Genomic DNA, 25129 nt, shown 5'->3' on the forward strand with positions numbered 1-25129 from the left:
CGGCGTGCTGCCTGTATGGTGGATATCACCTTGTCTGGGATCCGTTCCTTCCTTAACCTCTCCCCCTCAAGTGCCACACGGCAAGACTCCACCACTGGGGGTCTGGGTGGCAAATTGACCCCTGCATCAGGACCACCTTGTGATGTGGAATGCGCCAAGGGGGAGAAGTTGAAAGGTCCACGAGGTCCGCAAACCAAGGACGTCTGGGCCAGTGAGGAGCCACCAGGAGAATTTCTGCTTGCTCTTGTAATAGTTTGTGTATTACCCTCGGTATTAAGCAGATGGGGGGGAATGCATACAGCAGACCCCTTGGCCACGGGCAGGTTAGAGCATTGATCTGTTCCGCTCCTGGTGATGGGAACCTTGAGAAGAACCTTGGTAAGTGAGTGTTGTGGCAGGTGGCGAATAGGTCCACCTCCGGAGTCCCAAATCTGCGCACAATGTCCCGAAAGAGGTCTGAGCTCAGGCTCCACTCTGTCGGGTCGATAGTGGTCCGACTGAGCCAATCCGCCTGTATGTTGGAGGTGCCGGATATGTGCTCTGCTCGTAGAGATGCGAGATGTTGCTCTGCCCACCTGAACAGGGATTGAGATTCTCTCATCAGGCGGCCTGATTTCGTGCCGCCCTGATGGTTGATGTGTGCCCTGGTCGCCACATTGTCTGTAAGGATCAGTACATTTTGGCCCCTCACCAGATCTGTAAAGTGTCTTAGGGCCAGGTGGACCGCTCTGAGTTCCAAGTAATTGATGTTGGGGCATGTGAGGTCCTCTGGACTCCATAATCCTTGGGCCATTCCCACCTCGGAATGAGCTCCCCATCCTGAGAGACTCGCGTCCGTAGTTATCGTCACCTCCTGTTGTAGTAGGAACGGTGACCCCTGATGTAACGCTGACGACCTCCACCATGGGAGCGATCGGCGTACCTCTGGAGGAATTGACACCAATCTGGAAGAGTGGCTGGTCCGGTTCTGTTGAAACGGAATGAGGAACCACTGCAGTGGTCTGGCATGTAGCCTGGCCCAGGGAACAATGTCTATGCAGGATATGAGAACTCCCAACAGTTGGGACAGAAAAGCCAGTGTTACTGTACGGCTGCGCTGTAATTCTGTGATCAGCGCCCTGACCTTGACCTGGCGGTCTGACGATAGGAAGACCTTGCCCTCCATGGTGTCTATGTTGGTACCTAGGTGCGGTAGAAACCTGGTTGGTGTGAGATGACTCTTCTGGTAATTGATAGAGAACCCCGCCTCCGCCAAGGTCGCTATAGTCTCTGATAGGTCGCGTTGAGCCCGACTGCGGCTGCTGGACAGAATGATGATATCGTCCAGATACGCCATCAGTCGTAGAGGACGTGTCCTTAGCTCTGCGGTGAGAATGTCCAATAACTTTGTAAAAGTCCTGGGAGCTGATGATAGGCCAAAGGGCATGGCCTTGTACTGAAAATGGTGGTTTTCGAAACAAAACCGGAGGTATTTCCTGGAATCTGGATGCACTGGGACATGGAGGTATGCCTCTTTGAGGTCTATTGACGTCAGCCAGTCCCGTTGACGTATAGCAGCTAGTATAGTCCTTAGAGAGTGCATCTTGAACCTGCGGTATTTTATATACAGGTTCAACTGCTTCAGGTTGAGGATGAGGCGGCAACCCCCTGAAGCCTTGGGTACTATAAACACTATGGAATAGTACCCCTGCTTCTCCTGGTGTGGTGGAACCTTCTCGATGGCCTTGATTTGAAAGAGATGATGAATTTCTTGGTAGAGGAGGTTGCGCTTGTGATTGTTGGAAAGTACCGGACACTCCAGAAATCTGTTTGGAGGGTTCAGGGCAAACTCCAGGGTGAGTCCCTGAGTTATAGTGTTTATGGCCCAAGTGTCGGTGGACATAGATGCCCAGGAGGCGGTGAAGTGCTGCAGCCGCCCCCCTATGGGAACTATGGTGGCAAAGTCATTTGTTCCTTCTAAAGCCTCCTCTGTTGGAACCACGATAGGACCTCCTTGATTGCTGGAACTGCCTGTTCCGATCTCCAAAGTTACCCCTGTCCCCTCTGTAGGACAGTTGGGAGTAAGACCCCTGTGAATATGATCTTCCAGCCTGGGGTGCAGTGGAGGAAGATTCAGCTCGAAAGGGCTGGCGCCTAAAATACGGTGCAGTGCGCCTTTCCTGCCTTCTGTAAGATCTAGGCATGACTTTCTTCTTGTCCTTGTCCTCCACCAGGACCTTGTCAAGAGATTCTCCAAATAACTTTGACCCATCAAATGGGGCTGAGGCTAAACGACCTTTGGATTTGGCGTCAGCTTGCCAAGTCCGGAGCCAGAGTAGTCGTCGGGATGATTGGTTTGCTGCTAGAGCTCGTGAGGAGAAACGAGATGCGGACAGAGTGGCATCCGCTGAAAATTCCGCAGCAGCCAGCAACTTATTAAGGTCCTGTCTTAATCGACCCTCTTCAGGTCCCAGCTTCGAAAGCATTTCCTGGAGCCAAAGGACCGAAGCTCTGTTAAAAAATGAGGCTGCCGAAGCTGCCTTGAGGGCCCATGCCGACATTTGGTGAGCTTTTTTATTTATTCCCTCAGCCCTCCGGTCTTCCGGTTTTAGGCCGTCTGCCACATCGGAAGGGACTAATGCATTAGATACTAGTGCTGCAATTGGAGCATCAACTGATGGAAATTCAAGTAACTTTTCCAATTCCGGCTCAAATGCGTAAAACTTACGCTCAGAAGCTGTTGGACCCAGAGCAGCTGCTGGGTATTGCCAAGGCCTCTGCACGTTGTCCAGAAAAATTTTAGGGGCTGGTATCAGGTCAGCATCCCTTTGGATCTCCGTGAGTACTCTCGAGGCCGGAGGAGGGGCTGAGGCTGGATCTGTGGACTTCTCAGGGGTGCCCAAAGCCACAGTCAACTTTGCCTTATTGAGCAGTACACGAAAGATAGCGGGTCTAAAAAGGCCTGTATACACTGGTGGTTCTGGAGGTGCCCCTTCATCCTCAGACAGGCCATCATCTGGCTCTGATCCCTGTCCTCTGAACGCAGGGTCTTCAAGAAATGAATCATGCGCAGGTGACGGGGGGGCTGGTGCTGCCCAAATATTCCTCTGCAGAGAAGGAGGAGGAGGTTGCGGAGAGGGAGGTGGTGCACTTGTGTATTGTTGCACCCCAGCTGCTATGCCATGTGAATATGCTGAAGCGATCATATCCTGCAAGGCTGGTGGTAGGCGTTGCCAGGTATCTGGGGATGATCTGAGCCCCGCAGCTGTTGGGGTGAATGTGGCAGTAGGCAATGGTTGAGGTGCCATGTGCCATGCAGGAGAAACAGAGGGTGGCCTGGCAACTTCAGGCCTTATGGGTTCAGCCACCTGGGATGGGCCCCCGAACCTATCTGGAGACCAGTCCCTGTCTGTAGCCAAGCCACTTCCCTCTGGGAGCCTTGGGGGGGTCCCGGTTATTATGCCCCCGCTCTGACCTGGCACTGAAGAGACTGCTGTATTGCATTGCTTCTGAGCCTCAAGTTGCTCCTCCAATGCCTTAATTCGACGCTCGGCCTCTCTTAGTCCTGATGCTGATTGAGAGGTTTTTGACTTTGCCTTTGAGGAGTGAGTCTTCTCCTTGGCTTTTGCTGTTGAGGGCTCTGTTGTCCCCTGCTGTGGAAGATCAGCCATTGGGGAATTATTCGAAGCCTCCGCAACGCAAGGGTAAAGCAAAGAACTTTTTCTGTTGTTACACAAGTATTACCGAGCAAAAAATGGCCACCGCTGTTCATTTCCTGTATAAACAGGAAATCCGGTCTCTTTCCTGCCTCTCTAGGCCTCAAGCCGGAAACCGGCTGTTCCAAAATGGCGGCCCCCTGTGTGCCGCGCCATCTTCTAATGGCCGTTTCGTCCCGTAGCCGTCTCAGGCGGCAAAAGGGAATCCTCGGATTCATTCCGATCTCGGGCGGCGTTTTTGGGCGGGAATTTCAAATTCCTGCTCGCCCTGGCCCAACGTGATATAAAAACGCCTTGCCCTGAGGTATGGCCACGCAGGCCGGGGACCTCTACTGATGGCGGTTTTCGGCGGGAGATTCGAATCTCCATTTGCTGAGTCCAAGGAAACCGCTCCAAGGATGGTATGGCCGCGCAGGCCAGGGACCTCCATCTCCGGTAACACCAGTTTTGGGAGCTGTACCCACGCAGGGAAGAGGCTCCGACCTGGGGAAGACAATCTAGGGCAATGCTCCACAGAGCAGGGGCCCCATCACCTCAAGGTGAGCTGCTCCATGATTCTGAAAAGGAAACAGAAAGGAGAAAAATACATTAAGCACATTGCATAATTAAAACAGATAAGTACACAATTAAAGTCACTTAAATCAATTAAAACCAAATAAAGTAAAAACCAAGTAAAACTACCCCTAGACTCTTAAGAGTCCTAGGAGAGAAAACTCATGTGTCCCTACACTATGACTGAGTTTTTTAGACTGACCCGGGAAGGGCAGCATGGGGGTTGGACCAGTAAATTATGCTAATTTTTAACTCAGTCCCTTCCAGCTTGGCTGAAGATTAACCCATGTTGGACTCTCCGAAGCAGTGCAAGTGGAGAATATGGAGATGAAGCTATTAGTGAAGGCATGGAGACCTCAAATCAGGATGAGTATGTACCTGTTGGAGCAGCTGAGCAGCCAGAACGCTTTACTCAACATGAATTAAATGATCTTATCAGAGAGCTGTCATTATCAAAAGATAACACCGAACTTCTTGCATCTAGATTGGAACAGAAGAATCTTCTTCATGAAGATGTCAAAGTGGATCTGTGAAAACTTCTTAGGAAAAGATAAATCTCCAGAAGATGTTGAAGGTGCTGAGGAACTGCTAAACGCATATTAGTGTCTTCTTGGAGATCGCATGTCTCTAAAAATGCACTTTTTGCATTCACACTTAGATGTCTTCCCTCCAAATATTGGGGATGTAAGCGATGAACAAGGTGAGCAGTTTCACCAGGACATTGAAGTAATGGAACACTGCTATCAGGATTTTTGGAATGAATTGATGGCAGATAACTGTTGGATGTTATACAGGGACAACCCTGAAAAATGTCAAGCACTTTTAATTTTTGCTCATATTTTGGTTTCTATTTTGCATGTGAAATTATTTTGGTTCAATAAAAATTGTTTTGTAAGGTCAAGCACTTTTTTCTGATATGTAGATTGCCGTTTTCTTAATGTCACCAGTAGATTTCTTATACCTTATAATAATGATGCTGCTCCATGGAAACTATACCTGCTACAGAAAAACTATAACTATTTTTGAAATCAAACAAAAAAAATTATTGAGAAAAGTACAAGGTCAACTGCAATGATTACAAAAAGTATTTTTTGTAGACCTGTGCTAAGAAATCTAAACTAGTAACTTGAAAAATGACAGACTCAGAATTGGCAAACTGATGCAAAATATTTATTCCAAGTTAGTTATCTTTTGATGCAGTAGTTTTCCCCCTCATACAGACTCATTGTGATAGTCACTTTTTAAAATCTGTAAATAATGTTATCAAAATAATCTTAATCTTTGAAATCCCACAAAAAATTTATATTTTAACAATCCACCCTGAATATCAAGGTTGCAAGAACACAAACAATTCCTATATCCAAATATTTTACAGCTGTACCCCCCCCCCAAAAAAGAAAAAAAACCCAAACACGCCTGGTTAAGTGATGAAGCTCCCCGAGCCGCCAAAAAATAAAAAAGTTCCATGTTATTAGCATTAATTTAACACAATTAGAACTTCCGTAGCCATTTTGTCATTGACAATGATTGTTTTAGCACATTATTGCCGCACAACATTTTGCAATGTGGACGGCAGTATGAGAAGCTTGTGGTTGCCCAACTTAAAAGTCTTTTGCATCCTGCTCCTGATGAGACTGAACCCATGCCTTGCTCCAGAAGGCGGAATGGATTGTTCTCTATGAAGCACAGAAGGGCAAAATCAAAAAGTAGTAAGCCAATAGCTTTCTTCTTTGGGATATAATTCTTTCCCTTGTGCATGAAGTTTTCAACAATAAAAAACTGAACAGACTTGAGATAGAATAAACTCTGCTTCATTCGAACCCCAAACATTTATGTGCTGAACTACAAACTGAGTTTGCTGGGTTGGTTTTATATTATGGATTTTTGGTGCCCAACTTCAGGCATCGTCGTCAGAAGTTTCACTGCTACTTGTTTCTGTGTCTGACTCTTCAAACTCTGTCTTAAAAGTGCTTCTCCAGTGGGAGAATAGTTGACTGCTGCCTTGGCCTCGAAGAAATTCACTCTTCCGAAAACCATTTCTTCTTAGCTAGGGAGAAAGGAAAAAAAATGTTCATATTCGTTTCTCCTTTTCAGTCAAAATAAACTCAAAATTTATAAATTGTTGTCAGATGCACCAAAACAAAATTATTTAATTTCAACCTCTTTAGCTTATTGTAATCAATGTTCTCAGAGATTTCAACAGAAGTTACAAAATAAAATGATGGTAAGAGGTAGGCCGTTGACCATACCTGCTCTGACTTTATTTGGAACTCTTTGAGCTCATCCTCTGTGAGGGGAAGGCAATTCTCATCATTCTCAGGATATTCCTGCCATCCCATTGCTTTCAGTAATCTAGCATGGAAAAGATAAGGAATAAATAGAAAAGGGGCGGGATTAAAGGTAAAGTCATTATGGAGGAAAAGATATTTTACTCCTCCTTAAGCACAAGAAAATTCACAGCTATTTTACAATATTGTTTTGTAGGAGAAAAAGACTTTAAGAGTTAAGAGTTAAATGACCAGTTAAAGAAAAAGTGAAAATGGCGATTTAAAAGTACCCAAGAAAAGGTTGCAAACTCTGCTGGTAACTCCTTCGGAGTTATGAATAATTGGTGTTTTTTATAATTTTATAAATATTTATAAAATATTTTTATGTTATGCAAATATTTATAAAATATTTTTTTTATATTTATGAAATATTATATTTTATATTGATCAGCCTTGTGGAAGCACTGTCAAAACTTATATTGGGCTTTGCTCCTCATTTTGTCTGTGCAAGCTCAAACTGACCACTGAGTCTGAGGACCCTGAGATTTAAATATTAAAATGTATTTATGCCTTCTCAATGAAATAATTTGTTCTATTCATGGTGAGGTGTTGTTCCAGAAATTCATCAAATATTTTGGGAAGAGCAGAACCACAAAATTTGAGAAATCCTTGCATTAAGGCAGTAGAGTTTTTAAAAATCCTGTTCATGTCTTCTTTAACTACAGTAAAGGTATTATTCTCAAATAACTTAAATTACATACTTGAATAATTATTACATGCTATATTATACACTTGTATATTTGACAGAGTAAAGAAATAGAAAGTTTTTAAACAAAGTATTGTTTTGGTTCTTAGCCAATAAACATAAAAATGATATACTTTTGGGGTAAAAGTAGATCATTTTTATGTTTATTGGCTAAGAACCAAAACAATACTTTTACCCCAATTCTATTTTGTTAAAATGGATTGCATAGAGGCAAATGGTGAATATCAACCTTCTGTGTCTGATGCAACAAATCCTTAGCCAGATCGAATTGTACCTCAATTCAAACCTCATGCAGCTTTCAAAACTGAGGAACATATGATTAGGAGATTAAAGACTGTTTCCATGCAATCATTCTTGCCTTATCAACTAAGGAGAGGGATTCCTTTCACTCTCCTGTGAAACATTTCAATAAGGAATGGCAAAAAGGCAATGCTTCCATCAGAGTGCATCAATTGCAGAGTATCATGTGGATAGAAGAGAATGTTCATTACAAGAAGCCAAAAACTTTTATTGTATTGTATTAGATGACATGGAGTAATGGAGCTTTGTCAAGAAATCACATGTTCTTCTATTGATTTCTAAAAATTTCTGGTGGGTTAATATTTTCCAGACCAACTGTCTCTCTTTTCACCTGTGTTCTGCTTCTAAAGAGTGAGAAAGATTCTCTCCCTCTTCCAAAGGCAAAGAAAGGCCATTCTGATGGCAGTTCTCCTCCCAATTTTCCTTTGGTTCTGCTGTACTGCCACCATCCACCTAGTGAGGAACAAAAGACATATCAAAATCATACTCGTGTAATAGTTGTTTTAGCATTCATCAATGATATTTTAGAAAGCTATCTAAATTACATGCTCAGATAGTATAGCCTTTAATAATCTTTTCAAACTAACACTTAGAAACTGATTATCAGAAATGTTAATGGCTACTATTTAATTTAGAATATAATTGTTTTAAGATTTTTGATTATAATAAAATCTAATATAAACTAATTTTAAAATATAGGAGTAAAAAGTGCAAGAAAAAAGAGAAAAGAGAAAAGTAATACTGTATTATAAAAACAAGTTCACAAGACATTTGCAGCATCCCACAGTAATACACTTCATTGCCAGCTTCCAGCAAGCAAAGGCAATTGGGAAGCCAGTGGCAGGTCACATATTGTGATCAAATGATGTCGCACATAGCAAATTCCAATTATTCCAATGATAAAAATTAAGTGTGTATGCAATATGCTCTGTATTTCTAGCATTAAGTATAACTTAATTTATTTTAATTTGTCCAAAATGAGACTTTACATTTGTATGAATGTAATCACAGAACATGAAGACCAAAATTTGCTTGTGGATCTCACTCCTCATATCTTCAAAAATATAATATTTGCTACAATTTTATTTTTTAATTTTTTTAATTTTTCATGACAGAAACCAAAATCAAGATGCATATATTAGCCCTTACAGAAAGTATCAAGTTTACTAAATAAGCATGCAAGAAATATTAGGAAATTATTTAAAAACCATTTTTGACATTGTTTTAAAAAAAGACATGGAACCCTCACATCCTCCAGTTTGTTGTTCTCATGGCGCTCTGGCAATTCTCCATTCCTTTCGTCCTTCAGAGCTTTTAAGAACTCACTCTTCTTATCTGTGGTGCGGCGCATCAGCTTTGTCAAGCGAGAGGAGTTTATTTCAATAGGAGGGGTGGTGCTGGAGGGACTCTGGGAATAGAGTAATAGTATTGTTAAATCGATTATAATTCACTGATTTGATAGAGAGCACTGAAATTGGTCCCTTCCAATTTATAGCATGTTCATATCCACCACACATACTTACCTCTTTGGAAGAGGTGAGAACAGAGCCACTGGTTAACACAGCTGGTTTGGTTACAGACACAGGACTAGTAAAAGCTGAATCACGGCTGGAGGTTAGTGAACTTGGTTTATGTTCACTTCTGTTAGCTTTCCACTGATTTGGCTATAATGAAGAAATGTACAGTAACAATAGTGATATATTTGCCTAAAACCAACACTTATTTAGAAAATATTGTCTTCTGAAATCAGCACTTATGTGGGATCTGTCATACATTTATCTGACAGATAAATTTATAGAGTCTGCGGAGAGGGGTGGCATATCAATCTAATAAATAATAATAATAATAATAATAATAATAATAATTATTATTATTATTATTATTATTATTCCAGATCCTAACAGTAACAGAATATCAAATGATTTGGAATAATAACAAATGATCCCAAATACTTTATCCAAAGTGAAAGAAAAAACAGTGCTAGAAACTAAAAGTGAAAGAAAGTGTTTTATTTATTTTTTCGGTTAAATTTGTAATGGCTACTCACTTCAATAGACACTTCAAAATCTAATCTAACAATCTAGATTAAAAACAGCTACTTCCACATTTATCCCAGAGTCTCAGAACAAAGCCAGGTTTTAAGGGCTTTATGGAACCTGAGGAAAATTAGTTTGTCATCTGTATCTCTGAAGAGATGCTTCCTAGTCACTCTGAATCAGCCTGAATGTATCAGCCTGAATCAGGCAAGGAGAAATTGATTCCCCAGGGCCCGTTTCCGTTTTACGCAAGGTTTGTCTGAAATGTATGATTGTTTTTATATTAAGGGTTTTAAATTGTTTTTATCATTAGATTTGTACCGTGTTTTGTGTTGTGAGCCGCTCCGAGTCTCCGGAGAGGGGTGACATATAAATCTAATAAATAATAATAATAATAATAATAATAATAATAATAATAATAATAATAATTTGTAAGGCAGAAAAAATAGAAGAGTAACGGTCCCTCAGATAACCAGGCCCTTTGCCATAATAAACAGCTTTAAAAACCATGGATTTGCACTAAGAAATCAAATGGTAACCAATGCAGCTTTTCTGTGACATGAGCAGAGCCCTTATTGCTCATACTACTCCATTTTAAACCAGCTGTACCTTCCAGACAATCTTTAAGGATAGCCCCATGTAGAACGGATTGCAAAAGTACAATTGAGAGGAAAGCAGAGCATGAGGGACTTTAAGGATTCTTAATTGAGAAGAGAGCACACCTGGTACACAAGATAAACCTGTACAAGTCCTCCAGGCCACAGCTGCTACCTGCTCTTTGAGTAGTAGTTGTTAAATCTAGGAATTCAAGGTTCTGCACCTGTCTTGAACGCCAAGGTACAGCTCATCCAAGAGCAATAGTGAAATTATCCCAACCCAGGGACATCCAGAGCCACTCAGTCTTGTCAAGATTGAACTGAAAGTTATTCCTCTCTATCCAGACACAAACAGCTTTCAGAATGGGACAGTACCTCAATAGTTTGACATACAGTAAGTCACATAAGTGAGTACAACCCCCACATTTTGTAAATATTTAAGTATATCTTTTCATGTGACAACACTGAAGCAATGACACTTGGCTACAATGTAAAGTAGTGCATATACAACTTGTATAACAGTGTAAATATGCTGCCCCCTCAAACAATCATGGCAATAAAAGTGAGTATACCCCTAAGTGATAATGCCCAAATGGGGCCCAAGTAGCTGTTTTCCTTCTCTGGTGTAATGCGACCAGTTAGTGGTATCTTAGGTGTAAAGGGGGAGCAGGTGTGTTAAAGTTGGTGTTATGGCTCTCACTCATACTGGTCACTGGAAGTTCAACATGGTACCTCATGGCAATGAACTTTCTGAAAATCTGAAAAAATGAATTGTCGTTCTACATAAAGATGGCCTAGACCAGTGATGGCGAACCTATGGCACTGTAGTTCAGCTTCAATATGCATGTGTATGCCAGCCCGCTGATATTTGGCTCGTGCAGAGGCTCTGGGAGGGTGTTTTTGGCTTCCAGAGAGTCTTTGGGGGGATGAGGGAGGGCGTTTTTACCTCCCTCGGCTCCAGGGAAGCTTTGGAGCCTGGGAAGGACGAAACATGAGCCTACTGGGCCCACCAGATGTTGGGGAACAGGCTGTTTCTGGCCTCCAGGAGGTGGAGGAAGCTGTTTTCACCCTCCCCAGGCATTGAATTATGGGTGTGGGCACTTGTGCCTGCGCGATAGCACGCATGCATGCTTTTTTGGCACCCAAGGAAAAAAAGGTTCGCCATCACTGGCCTAGGCTATAAAGATTGCCAAAATCCTGAAATTGAGCTGCAGCGTGGTGGCCAAGTTTAAGAGGACATATTCCACTCAGAACAGGCATCGCCATGGTCAACCAAAGAAGTTGAATGCCGGTGCTCAGCAACATATCCAGAGGTTGGCTTTGGAAAGTTTGTTTGTTTGTTTATTTATTCGACTGATTGATTTATTGATTTATTGACTGACTGACTGAGTTGTATGCTGCCCTTTTCCTTAGACTCAGAACGGCTTACAGTAAATTTATGCACGTTAGAAATCTACCAATAAAATCTACATTAAATACTATCCTAAAACTCCATGCTAAAAATCAATCACATCCATACAGGCATTCATTCATTGGCTGGGCTAGATATTAGAGATTCACTGGCCCCAAGCCTGTCTGCAAAGGTGAGTCTTCAGAGGCTTATGGAAGGCGGGGAGCAGCAGCTCATTGAGAGAACCATGAATGCCAACGTGTACTGGAACATACTGAAGCAGAGCTTGATCCCCTTCCCTTCAGGGACTGAGCTGCAGGGCAGTATTCCAACATTACCCCAAACACGACCACTGCCTTGCTAAAGAAGCTGAGGGTAAAGGTGATGGACTGGCCAAGGATGTCTCCAGACCTAAACCCTATTGAGCATCTGTGGGGCATCCTGAAACGTGCAGGTGTGCAAGATCTCTAACATCCACTAGCTCCACGATGTCTTCATGGAGGAGTGGAGGACTCCAGAGGCAACCTATGAAGCTCTGATGAATTCTATGCTCAAAAGGGTTAAGGTAGTACTGGAAAATAATTATGGCTACACAAAATATTGACCCTTTGGTCCCCATTTGGACAGTATCATTAAGAGTTTATTCACTTTTGTTGCCAGCACTTTAGAAAATAATGGGTGTGTGTTATGTTATTTTGAGGGGAGAGCACATTTACACTTTTATACAAGTTGTATATGTGTTACTTTACATTGTAGCCAAATGTCATTTCTTCAGAGTTGTCACATGAAAAGATAGAGGGGGTTGTACTCACTTCTGTGACATACTGTATACATCAGGGTTGAAACGTAAAGTATGCTGATGATACCAAATTTCTCATCTAGTAGTTTCATGTGGATGTTACACAAGAAGACAAAGACCACTGAATCCTAAGGCATTCCACAAGTGAGGTATCATAGGTGCAATCTCTCCCTGTTAACACTAGCTGTAAGCAACCACAGAGGAAGAGGCATGCCATTGCAATGCAGTACTTCTTACTCCGAGCCTCTGGAGTTAGTCCAGACGGATACTGTTGCTGATGGTATCATGGCTGAGAGATCAGGATATACAAGGATTGATGCACCACTCCAGGCTAGCCCTGCCAAACATCGTTGTTAAGTGCAACCAATATGGTCTCTGTACTGAACCCTGTTGTAAAATTCCAACTGAAATTGGTTCAGATAACCTATTCCCTCACCCCAAGAACCTCAAAGGACACTTTTTAAAAATGTCTACACAATGCTAACTGAAAATATAAGAGCTGAACCAAGTTTCCAACCATAAAGATAAGAGTCCAAAGATCCTCCTATATGTTAGTATTTTATTTTTATTAGTATATATTATTATAGTATTTTTATATAATTAGTATTAAGTATACTATAACATAATTTCAATTCCTCCTATTGCTATAATAATAGCTTCTCACTGATATTCTGTGTACCTTTGATGGGGGTGCTGCAGGCTTAGGAACCAGATTTTTGTAGACACTTGGGACGATGGGGGTTGCCTTGTTACCATTTGAAAGCTGAGGTCCTGGTGATGTGAATGCAGCTGAGAAGGCAGCAGCAGGATCCTCTTTTGAAACCTTTTTGATGACCAGCATCTTGGTAGGTTGCTTGGCACTAGGAGGATTTTCTAATAAAATAACATGGAAGAAGCTTAGTATTTCAACAAAAAATGTGTTCAGCCAGCATCTCTTGTACCTGCTCATGTTAAATCAATTGCAGAAAGTTATAAGGAATGAATTTGGAAGCTGAAAATTAAGAATCTAAATGTTAAACAAATAAATTTGTTTGTTTAAAAGAATTCCTGTGAGAATATTTGTATGATCTTATAAGCTTATGTTTATGCCCAACAATGTTGAGTATCAAAAATCTAGCAACTGCATAAGACTTTAACTAATGTCTTAATTTCAATTTTAGTTCTTGGCGTCTTCTCCTTTTCATAAGCTTCATCCATATTATTACTGAAGGCTATCTGAAACCTGGGCTATATATTGGTCAAAAAAATAAAGGGAACACTTAAAACAACAGAGTAAATCAAACTTCTGTGAAATCAAACTGTCCACTTAGGAAGCAACACAAATTTACAATCAATTTGACATGCTGTTGTGCAAATGGAATAGTTGTGCAAATAAAATTTTCAATAAGAATATTTCATTCATTCAGATCTAGGATGTGTTATTTGAGTGTTCCCTTTATTTTTTTGAGCAGTATATGTTGATGTGAGTCAAGGCTGAAAAGTTTAGTTCCAAGTGTTGGTCATTATAATGAAATATACGCAATCTTCCAAATCTGAATGAAGCAAGTCTTAAGCTGTTTTAGGCATTTGTTGGATGTGTGTTCCATGATACAATCATATAAAGAGTTAGACATATATTTGTATTTAATGGTGCTTATAATCTTAAATATGTATTAGCCAGAATAGTTTACTGGCTAATTTCCAAGTGTCTTAATTATCACATATTACATGACTTTAAGTTAAGTAAGTTAGCACAATCTACTACACTCCATTTAGTTTAGAATAGTTCTCTATGATTAGATTATGGAGGCTGTAGGAGAAAGCATTTTGAAGAACCTAGCTGAAAAGGCTTATACAATGAACTTTTGTTTTTAATACAAATTCTGATTTTAAAGTAATTAAAAATAAAACCCTATTATAGGTTTTCTGAAAATCATGGAACAAAGTTTCAGTGATCCAATCTGAAACAAACATGTAGCTGAAAAATAGATGCCATAAACAGTACATTTTCCTTTCGAAATTCTCCAATTCTTATGTTACATTTTAAGTAGAACTTCTTAGAAGATAGAAATATACACATTTCTTATGTTCCTCACATTCTGCGACTAAAGCAAACATTTGAATTATATGAACTGTTAATACTCATACTGATAAATTGAATAAAACATGACAGATTGATCATAGGTTGGATTAATTCCTTTTTTAAGTAGTGTGATTTTCTACAGTTCTCCTGCTATGAATGTCTTTAAATTCCCCAATGTATGGGGCTTAACTACATCATCTAACATGAACAAAATATGTATGACATTTAAAAGCAGTTTTTTTACAACTTCTGGTGCTTAGGTTCTTCATGCATTTCTTGAGTGTACATAAACGTTGAAGTTTATGAATCAGTACTAATACTAATGCCAATGGGGAGGGGAGGTGAAATGGGACAATCTCATCACCGGCTCAAGGTTGACTCAGCCTTCCATCCTTCCGAGGTGGGTAAAATGAGGACCCAGATTGTGGGGGCAATATGCTGGCTCTGTTAAGAAGTGCTATTGCTAACATGTTGTAAGCCGCCCTGAGTCTAAGGAGAAGGGCGGCATAAAAATTGAATAAATAAATAAATGTACCCATAACTAGTTTCTGCACAGTATTCTACCATTCCTAAAAATTGTCAAGCCTCTTACAGTTTATTACTTAAGTATAATTTCTAATATAACACAACATTATTGTTAGAGAAGAAAAACTTGATGATAAACTGACTAAATAGAACAAGATTAGACTATTTATACAATTACAGAAAATACCTCTCTGCCAATGTTTCAGTACCTACCCCATACACCAGATGGAGTTCCAGCTGGTTTACCCTGGCTGTGCTGTTTTCCAGCTTCTGGATTCAATGATGGCTGTAACAAGCACATCAAAAAGTCACACACATTTCATGTTTTGTTATAGTATTTCAATTTCATTAAATTTCCTAACTAGAAATAAACGTTTAACCCAACATTACGTTCTCTTCATATATTAACATCCTGACCATTTACCTACAGACTCTAGTATTTGTTTTGTGATGAATCCTGACAGGAGAAAAGTGTTGCACATTAAAACCATAGGAAACAATTATATTGCAAAGCTTAGTGACGGTGCATAATTAGGGGAATTAATAGGGGCAGCATGTGAGGGCTGTGGGCGCATGTGCGTGGGAAGGGCATTGCATTATTGGTGTGGGGCACACGCATGTCATTTTGACACCCGAGCAAGAAAGTTCGCCATCACTGCTCTATGAACTTATCATTTTTAGAAACAAAGTCTCTCCACCTTTGCTAGAAAAATAAACAGAAAGTCCTGACCCCTTCTAGTATCATCCGGATAACAGGTTTTTCTCCTTTGATACAAATCTATTAAATCTTATAATCTCAACCTTATTTTTCTTTCCTCAGCACCCTTACTTTGGGTACTCAAAATCACCCACGTGGTTGCATTTTATACTAGCTGACGGTTCTGGAGTGTTCTCTAGGATAGCCCAGCCCCATGTGAAGTGCATTGCAACAGTGCAACCCGCAGATGACCAGGGCATGAATGACTGAGTGGAGAGTCTCCCTATTCAGGAAAGGCATAACTGTACCACAAGACGAAGCTGAGTAAAGGTCCCCTAGCTATGGCTACCAGCTGCTCTTTAAACAGTAGCCTTGAGTCCAAGAGGACCCTGCACAGGATCTGTCTGGTGCAACCCCACCCAAGACCAAAGATGATAAACTCATGAATACAATTGATATTTCTATCAATTTCCAGGGAAAATGGTACATTTAAGGAACATCTTAATTTTATTCAGAATATACTTACAAAATCTTCCTCCTCAAATTGCAATTTCTCCTTCTCCTCCTTCTCCTCCCTAGCTTCAGCGCTTGGCTTTTCCTGAAAAGCTGAATTCTTTCGGGAGTGGAAATTGCCATTCCAATGGCGATGAGATCCAGTTCCTCCTCCTCTCTGACTCATGCCATCGTGGCCACGTGAAGAACCATGCCAGCCTGGCTGACTGCCAGCCAGTCCAACATGAGTTCCTTTAGAAACACCAGAATCCACAGAATCATGGCGGTGCAGGGAAGGCTGATGCCAACAGTCTAGATAAGATATGGAAGTAGTTACAATCAAAGCTTGTTATTATTTGAAAAAATGCCACAACATACAAGACTTACTGCAAAACATTAGATACAAAAATATAATCTCATTATAGGAAGATCTCCTGACTAACAAACTGATATTCAATCAAATCATTGATATTAAGAGAATCAAACTACTGGAGTTCAAACCTGGAGGGTAGGAAGCTACAAAATGGTGGGAGGATGGGGAACATCAGCTGAAGTTCAAGCCTATTTTTTTCTCCCGTACTATTTACTTATCCCTTCTCCAATGAGAAACATACCTCCAGCAGTTCTGAGGGGGCCATTGTTAAAGAAACCATCGGAAGAGTTGTGGCGTCTTCGGCTTACACCAAAACGGCCTTCTCCCCGAGGAAGATGTTCTCCATGTTTTTCAAAAGTAGCTCCAGGAGCCTATGAATAAAGTATAAACATGTAAAGGCTGATGTGATCACATGAACAATATATACCAGTGATGGCGAATCTTTTTACCTTCAGGTGCTGAAAGTCTGTGTGTGTGCTATACCATAACTGAATGCCCCTCACCGTGCATGCATCCACTTTGCCCATTGTGCTGGGTTGGGGGGGGGGGTTTGGCACTCTGGAGAGTTCAGGGAAGCTTCCTGAAACCCTGGAGTGTGAAAATCAGCACAACGGGCAAACCGGAAGTGCGTTTTCTGAACTTGTGGTTTTTCCGTTGGACTGTTTTTTTGCACTCAAGAGACTTCAAGAAGCTTCTCTGAACCCCCTGGAGGGCAAAACAGCCTTCCCAGGGCCGAACATTAGCTGGCCAGCACATGCAGGTGTGCTGGAGCTGACATAGGGCAATGTCTTGTGTGCCCTCTGATATGGCTCTGCGTGTCACCTGTGGCACATGTGCCATAGGTTTGCTATCATAGTTCTAGTCCAACCATTTCAATTTTGCAGGGTTGACACATTCCAAATTTCTTTAATTAAATAACACCACCTAAAAAGACCCCAGAAGCAAGCCTTCTATTTAGCATTGACTATCCTCTAGTTTGTCCAAAGATCCAACGGGCCCCCACTCTCTTGCTCAGAAGAATGATGAAGACCTTTCTCTTCACAGGGCTTTCGATAGTGACCTGATCTTGTGTAATTTCATGTCATCTACTCTGTTGTCTTTGCTATCTTTTACTGATGTACTGCAATGTTACTCTTCTTTTCATCATTTTAAGCAACCCATGGCAGTACAGTATACAAGTTTAATATAATAATAATAAGTTGAAGCCAACAAAGCAGAACTACTGAAAACAAATGTTTGAACATTAGAAAATAATTGATCCGTATTCAATTATCACTGAACAATGATTAGCAAAAAAAACAAAAAAAAAACAAAAAAAAAACCCAAAACAAAACACCCCCCCCCCCAAAGTAGAATAATAGAAGAAGCTCACAATAACAATTGGAAATATAAATGAAACAACTGATATGAATTACACCAATGATAACTTAGAAGAAATAACAACAGAACAAGTACAGGCTAATACTGAAACTGGCTCCCCAACAAGAAGAATTAAAAGAGAAAATTATGCAAAACTGACAGTAGACAAACATTGCCAGCATTGAAAGTTAGTGGCCAAAAAAGAGCTGGCACCTATAAGGAAGAAGTAAATTAAGGTGCTTGCACAGATTAAAACAACATTTTAATCAGCTTGCCTACAGTACACAAGTGGTGGTGACAGAAGAACTGAATATCAAAATTAGAAAATCAAATCAAAACCATATTCAAACCCAAAGCAGAAAATGAAAGAGAAGATAAAGAAATTTTATTTAACTTGGAACAATCTAGAACTGAATACACTTAAAACTGTAGAGATGATAAGATTTCAGGAGGAGCCCTCCTATTCTACCACCTTACTATACAGGTAGTCCTCGTGACCACGATAGAGGCCAAAATTTATGTTTTTAAGTGAGAAATTTGTAAAGTGAATTTGCCCCATTTTACAATTTTTCTCACCACATTTGTTAAGTGAATCACTGCAGTTCTTAAATTACGGTACTAACAAGGTTAAGTGAACCTGGTTTCCCCATTGACTTTGATTGTCAGAAGATCACAAAAGGGAATCATGTAATTCTGGGACACTGCAACCGTCATAAATGTGAGTCAGTTGTCAAGCATCCAAATATAAATTACCTGACAATAGAGATGCTGCAACAGCCATAAGTGTGAAAAATAGTCATGTCACTTTTTTTCAGTGCCATTGTAACCTTGAAAGGTCACTAAATGAACTGTTGCAAGTCAAGAACTACCTGTATTAGGCAAAACAATATCAATAGTAGAGACTTTCAAATTTTGGGGTTTGATAATGTCCCAAGGCTTGAAATGGAGACATAATAGTAGAACACAACAAAGAATGTTTTCCTGGGCGAACTCAAAAAGCTCAGACTGCCCAAGGAGCTGCTGATAATGTTTAGAGGAATTATTGAATCTGTAATTTGTATTTCTGTTACTGTTTGGTTTGGTACAGCAAGTAAACAGGACAGGTACAGACTTCAAAGGATAGTGTCAGCCTCCACTCTTCTGCTTGCTTTGGCTGTCATAGAAAGGAGGGGGAGGTTAGGTATTTGGATGAGGGGGAGAAGCCTGCTGGAGGTTGCTGTCCTTGGCGTTTGATTGGAAAGCTAGGGAGGAAAGATCTCATCATGGACTGCCAGACACATGGACATGTTTATAGCCAGCTCAAGGTCAACAGCTCCTTTTGGCGGTGCACCCACCTGACATCTTGGGACATGGGGATTGGATGAAATGCTCAGGGGGTTGTGAGGGAGGGTTTGGGGATTCTTTGTATATGCATTGTACATGCCTTTTGCCTCAGAACTTGCTTTCCTTTTATTGCTATTGCTTCTTATCTAGTAAAAATACTCATCAGATTTTTAGGCACTTAATGCTTCCTTCCACAGCTGAGCTTTATGGGGAGAGTGACTTCAATTTTCCAGCAGGCCTTGGCACCTGCCCACACTGCCAAAAGCCCCCAAATCTGGTTCAATGACCGTGAGATTACTGTGCTTGATTGGTTAGCAAACTCACCTGATCTGAACCCAATAGAGAATCTATGGGGCATTGCCAAAAGAAAGGTGAGAGACATGAAAGTTTGAAGGGGGTGGGGTTGGTTCCCCTCACCTTCTTCCTTTAAAAGCAACTGTCCTCCTTGTCTTCTTCCTCCTCCCCTTCCCACCCAAATTCCGAGCTGTTATTTCTTTCCTAATGGGTTTGCATGCTTTATTTTCTTTTACATTGATTCCTATAGGAAAAATTGCTTCTTACAAACTTTTCTGGTCACAGAACAAATTAAGTTCTTAAGTAGAGGTACCATTGTTACTCCTAGAGCAGTGATGTTGAACCTTTCTTGGTTTGCGAGCCAAATAGGGTGTATGTGGGTATGCTAGCATGTGTGCATGTATCCACAGACTTTCTGAAGCCTGGCAGGCAGTGGTGGGTTCGTACTGATGTGGTCTGGAGTGCCACAATGAAAGTAACCCACTGATGCAATTTTCTAGTTATTTTTTTCTGGCGTCTCCATGTCAGAAGAAGCCGACAATGAAGAAGAGCTGAAGGCCGCTATTGAAGCATCCTGGTCTTCCATAACATCTCAGCAGTGCCACAAGCTGATAGCTTCCATGCTATGCCACATTGAGGCAGTAATTGCTGTGAAAAGGTCCCAAATCAAATATTGAGTACATATGTATGCTTATACTTTTAAAAGGTCCGATATTGTTCTATGTACAATCCTTGTTTTATTTATTGCGTGTAATATTCTAATTTTCTGAGATGGTGGATTTGGGGTTTTCATTAGCTGTCACAATTATGACAAATCACAGCTTGAATTATCTTGCCTTGCATGTAACGAGTCTGTCACATATATTGTTTCACCTTTTAAGTTGCATCACTGAAATAAACAAACTTTTGCACATTATTCTAATTTTTCGAGTTTCACCTGAACTTTTATTTCTATTTTCAACCCCATCACTTAGTCACAGAACTCTCGTCCTAATTGCCATTCTAACCTATGTACTCTGGGTTAAGACATCCCCTGATAATAAGCCCAATTTCAATGGAAGGCTGATGCGACACCTAGATGATGAGAATAGAGGATAGGCTGCAAAGAGTGCATCTTGAACCATCTATATTTGCTATACCGATTCAGACACTTAAGATCTAGAATTACCCTCCATCCCCCCAAAGTTTTGGGGACTACAAAGGGGATGGAATAGTACCCCTGTCCATGCTGGTCCAGAGGAACCTCCTGGATGGCACAAATATCCAGCAGACATTGGACCCTCAAATCCATAAGGGCCTTCTTGGAGGGCACCTTTGATAAGGGACATCGAATGAAAACCCTCGGGGGAATGGAGAGAAAATCCAGTAAAAGATCCTGACTGACTGACTCCAGGATCCATCTATCCTGGAGGTTCTGCTCCCATGCAACAGAGAAGAGGGCGGGACGACTCCCTATGGGTGAATTGGAGACTATTGTGAGCATCAGAAGGAGCAATCTCCTTCTCCGCCTCTGAAAGCACACTTGAATGCTTCTCCCTTCCAAATCTATCCTGAGGCTGGCGCTGCCTAGATCCAAACTGACTTTGGGACCGGGAGAAGCTGAAGCCCTAATCAGCAGCCCGAAAGGATCATCAGGAATAGGGAGACTGGGGGAAATCGTCCTGTCTAGACAAAGATGGCAGAATTATTCTCTTATCCCAAGTGTTGACTAGAATCAGGTCGAGTCTCTCCAAAAAGAGTATGTCTCTGAAAAGAGGTTGATGCCAGGTACCACTTTGGCGGGTGTCAATAGGCCATTGGCAAAGCTAGTGCATGCGCCTAGCAACCACCGAAGCAGCCATAGCCGTGGAGGCAAAACGGACACATGGAAAGAGAGGTCTGCTAAAAACTGAGGGACAGCGAAGACTTTGTTCAAATCCTGCTGAGCTCGCAGATTGGGTGCCACAAATTGTTCCTGGAGGAGTCCCAGCCAAATTAAGGAGGAGTGAGCAAAAAAGGAAGCTGATGAAGATGCCCATATTGCCCAGGTGGCCACCTGGTAGGCTCTGATAAGGGCCTGCTCAGTTCTTTGTCCTCAGGCCTCAACAATTCCTCATAGCAGTTGGCATAGGATGGGCAAAAACTGGAGTATCAACCATAGGGACACTGAGAAGCGAAGCTAACTCTGGAGCCATGTTGAAGTGCTTGCGGATTAGCGAATTAGCCACCGGCTCCGACGCTGGGCCTTCCACTGTCTTTGGACATTGTCCAAGAATAGTTGCAATCCTGGGACAAAATCCACTCAGATGTAATTTGGCAAACAGCGGGTCAGTGTGCGGAGATGGGGAATCTGCAGCAGCATTATATGGGCTGTCCAACCTCACAGCCAATCGGACCTTGTAACATAAGGACTTGAAAGTCCCAGAGGGAACAGGGCCGAGGAGGTCTGTTGTTCTTGTGGCATGTCCTCATCTTCGGAGAGGGCATAATCACCCAGTCCAAGTCAAGCAAGGATTCCTTACCATCAAGATCTGATTCACCGGAGTAGCAGTTTGGACTCTGATGGCAAACATGGGTCACAGGCTGGATCAGCAGTCCCTGAAAGTTGCCTGGGGTGGAGCCGCCCAGAGAGTGTAGACATTTGGCAAAGCCCTGTTGCACGGTCACCGTCATCAGGGCCTATAAGTTCACCAGGTCCAGGATAAGTGGAGCTACTGGGGCATGAGCCCCTGATGTAGAACGCAGTGTTTGTATCCTGGAGTTAGGGGGACCTTGGAGGCCGCCAAAACAGAGGGTCTCAAAAAGCTGGCTGAACTCCAAGAGTCTGCAGAACCCCTATAAAATGCCAGATTATACAGGGATAAGTGGTCTTCTGATGGGCGCAGGATCACTTGATCAGCATCCAAGCCCCTTAGAGGAGCCCTCATCCTGGGATTCATGGCCCACTGCCTTGTTACAGAGCCTCTTCAGGATTTTGTCCCTATGGCACGCTCCACCCTCTACATGGCCTTTGCACTACGGCCACAGTACAAGGATTATTTGACCAACTGGCTAGAAGAGCCAAGTTGATCCTTGTCTGCAGCATGGTGATTGATCTTGTGAAGCCACTTGCCCAGCTCATATGCCAAAATGCCCGGGGGGTCTCGGATGACATATTTTTTGGGGAAGAAATTCACAAAATCCAAAAACAGTCCGTATTCGAATCTAAGGAGAGCAGAAACAAGTATTCAGGAAGGGAGAACTGCCACGTCCATCCAGTCTGAGGACCGAGTAAAAAGTAACAGACTCAGTCCTCACTCTGATTGGATGAGGACAACCATCCTGAATGCTGGTTCCACCAATGTTAGAGAATGACAGCTGACACTAGAATTGTAATAGGATACACACAGTGAGATGACTTGAGGACTATATCCTCCCACCCCCAAAACCACTTATTGCATTTTCCCTACAATGCACTGGGTAGATCTAATTAGATGTACTGTCACCAGTCATTCTTGAGCGAAAACCTATATGAGGGTTAGCCCCTTCTTCCAAAAGGTTGACCTGAGAGTAAGGAATATATAAAGATATGTATCCCCAGAATACACATCAATGGTTTATTAAGTCCTTATTTTATATAGCAGAGCTAGAAAAAAAAGTTGAAAAGAAAAAGGAAAGAGCAAATAAATCAACTTCCTACATTTTTCAAACTAAATTCAACCCCATTTCTTAGGTCCTAAAATAAAACAGAACCTATACAGCAACTAACGTTATTGATTCTAGCTTGCTGATCAAATTCCCTAGATTCCGGAATGGTTGTTTTTGCCCATACCTAGCTTATAGCCAATCTCAGTCAGAAAAATACCAAGATAACAAAACAAATATTCAGATACCCTACCCTCCTGATTGGTTCTTTAGAATTTTCTCTGTCTTCCATTTTCTTTGCCTATTACTTGAATTGGGATACTGGCTGCTTTCCTTCAATATTTTCATTATCCAAACCTCTTAAAACGGAAATAGTTAATAATCACTGTGACGAACAATTGCAAATGTACTGTTCAATAAAGTTGTAGAGCAAAAACAGGTTTCTACCTGATGGTTTTAATATAAATAACAAAGAATGTTCTTCTATAGCAGATCTTTAAATTGTTCAGTTAACTTTCAACAGAAAACCCACAAAACTTATTTTGCCCATCATATATCTATAAAATAAAACAAAACCTCTGGTCCTCTGCACCCCTATAAAACACTAAAAAAAACAGCTATAAAACACTAAAAAAAATGATTTTTAAAATACTGATTTAAAAGCAAAAGGAAGCAAAATCTAGAGAAATACTGAAGAAAAAGCTCGGCAATGACCAAGAGAAACAGTCAATAGACACTATTTTCAATGCAGACACCGTAGTAGATGCCACTACTCATGCTGAAGTACACACAATACAGGATAAGGTACCAAAAAAATCAGCATTGGAATGTTCTGAAATGCTCTGCACAGCCACAAACTTGGAAAAACTGCAAAAATATTTTGACTCAGCATTTAAGCAAAGTTTTAAGACTGATTTCCTTCAAATTTGTAACTATGCAGCATAATAGGGAGATGGGAAATTCAGAAATGTGAAAATAATTGCCATTTATGCATTTCACAATCAAAGTGACAATTTAACAAATTTTGTCTGAGTAATTGATCTAAGGTTTAATCATTACCTTGGCAGACTGTGGCGTAGAGAAGTTAAGCCAGGCAGGAACAAAGTCATGCTGCGCCATTTAGGTCCAGTGTCTCTCTTCAATAAAGTGAGGCATCAAACCTCATGGCCAGGAGCTAAGACGAGAGAACCACCACACACAATGTCAGCTCTACTAAAAGCAATGGAAAAGAGCAAATTCTTCTGAGCGTGCTTCCAAGAGTCTGGAAAACATCTCACCACTTTTCTAGGGACTAATGGAAATGTATTTAATTTGACTAAGCATCAGGTTGAGTTACTGTAGCTGTATTGCTCCTGTTTAATTTAAGTCCCTTAAGCCACTTCAGTCAAAATCATCAGAGGCCAAGTTCTACCATCAGCATTATTGGAGTTAAATAAAACTGAGGAAGAATTAGTGTACATTTCCTCTCCAAAACAATATTTCACTAGGAGGGTTTTTGATGTCTACTTATCTAGAGATATGGGGGTGGACAAAGAAATGGAAACACTTCACTTTTTGGCATCACAAAGTTTGAACATGTTCAAATCAATCAAAACTTGACATATTTTATTTTTTTGTTTGTTTTTAATTCTGTTATTTGATATGTTTTTTTAAACGACCTTTTTTTTAAAACATAAATTTAAGGAAATTGGTTATAACCTTCTAGAAATGGCAGACCTCTCAAATTGTTGGTGCTCGAATGGCAGGCGCTAATATAACGGAAAGTGCCCGAATATTTGGCGTTTCAAGAGATAATGTCTCAAAAGTAATGACTGCTTTTGAAAGAGAAGGGAAAATATCCTCAGCCAAGCACAGGTCTGGTCGAAAGCCGAAGTTGTCTGAGAGAGAACATTGGACTCTAAAGTGAATTGTTAGAGCGGATCGCAAGACCGCAGCTCCTAAAATCACTGCAGAGCTCAATAGACACGTACAGAACCCAGTTTCCACAAAAACTGTTCTAA

The 25129-nt window shown here is 41.2% G+C and overlaps 1 protein-coding gene across 2 annotated transcripts in view; it reads right to left on the reverse strand.

Annotated features, from left to right (window-relative positions):
* Positions 1–5395: 5395 nt before the first annotated feature.
* Positions 5396–25129, reverse strand: part of GPBP1L1 (GC-rich promoter binding protein 1 like 1) — a 29698-nt gene continuing 9964 nt past the window's right edge. Inside the window, exons 3-12 of one of the 2 annotated variants that reach the window (XM_070745786.1) lie at positions 24189–24303; positions 16792–16921; positions 16212–16489; positions 15202–15274; positions 13081–13274; positions 9104–9244; positions 8830–8988; positions 7912–8033; positions 6497–6599; positions 5396–6294 (exon numbers count right to left, since the gene is read on the reverse strand). In XM_070745786.1, the coding sequence (XP_070601887.1) occupies positions 6145–6294; positions 6497–6599; positions 7912–8033; positions 8830–8988; positions 9104–9244; positions 13081–13274; positions 15202–15274; positions 16212–16489; positions 16792–16921; positions 24189–24248 (1410 nt within the window). In that variant the 5' untranslated portion in view covers positions 24249–24303 and the 3' untranslated portion in view covers positions 5396–6144. Of the gene's footprint in view, positions 6295–6496; positions 6600–7911; positions 8034–8829; positions 8989–9103; positions 9245–13080; positions 13275–15201; positions 15275–16211; positions 16490–16791; positions 16922–24188; positions 24342–25129 lie in introns of both variants that reach the window. The other variant, XM_070745787.1, reaches the window with a different exon arrangement.

This window comes from Erythrolamprus reginae, chromosome 3 (genome assembly GCF_031021105.1).
Source record: "Erythrolamprus reginae isolate rEryReg1 chromosome 3, rEryReg1.hap1, whole genome shotgun sequence".
NCBI classification, from domain to species: domain Eukaryota; kingdom Metazoa; phylum Chordata; class Lepidosauria; order Squamata; family Dipsadidae; genus Erythrolamprus; species Erythrolamprus reginae.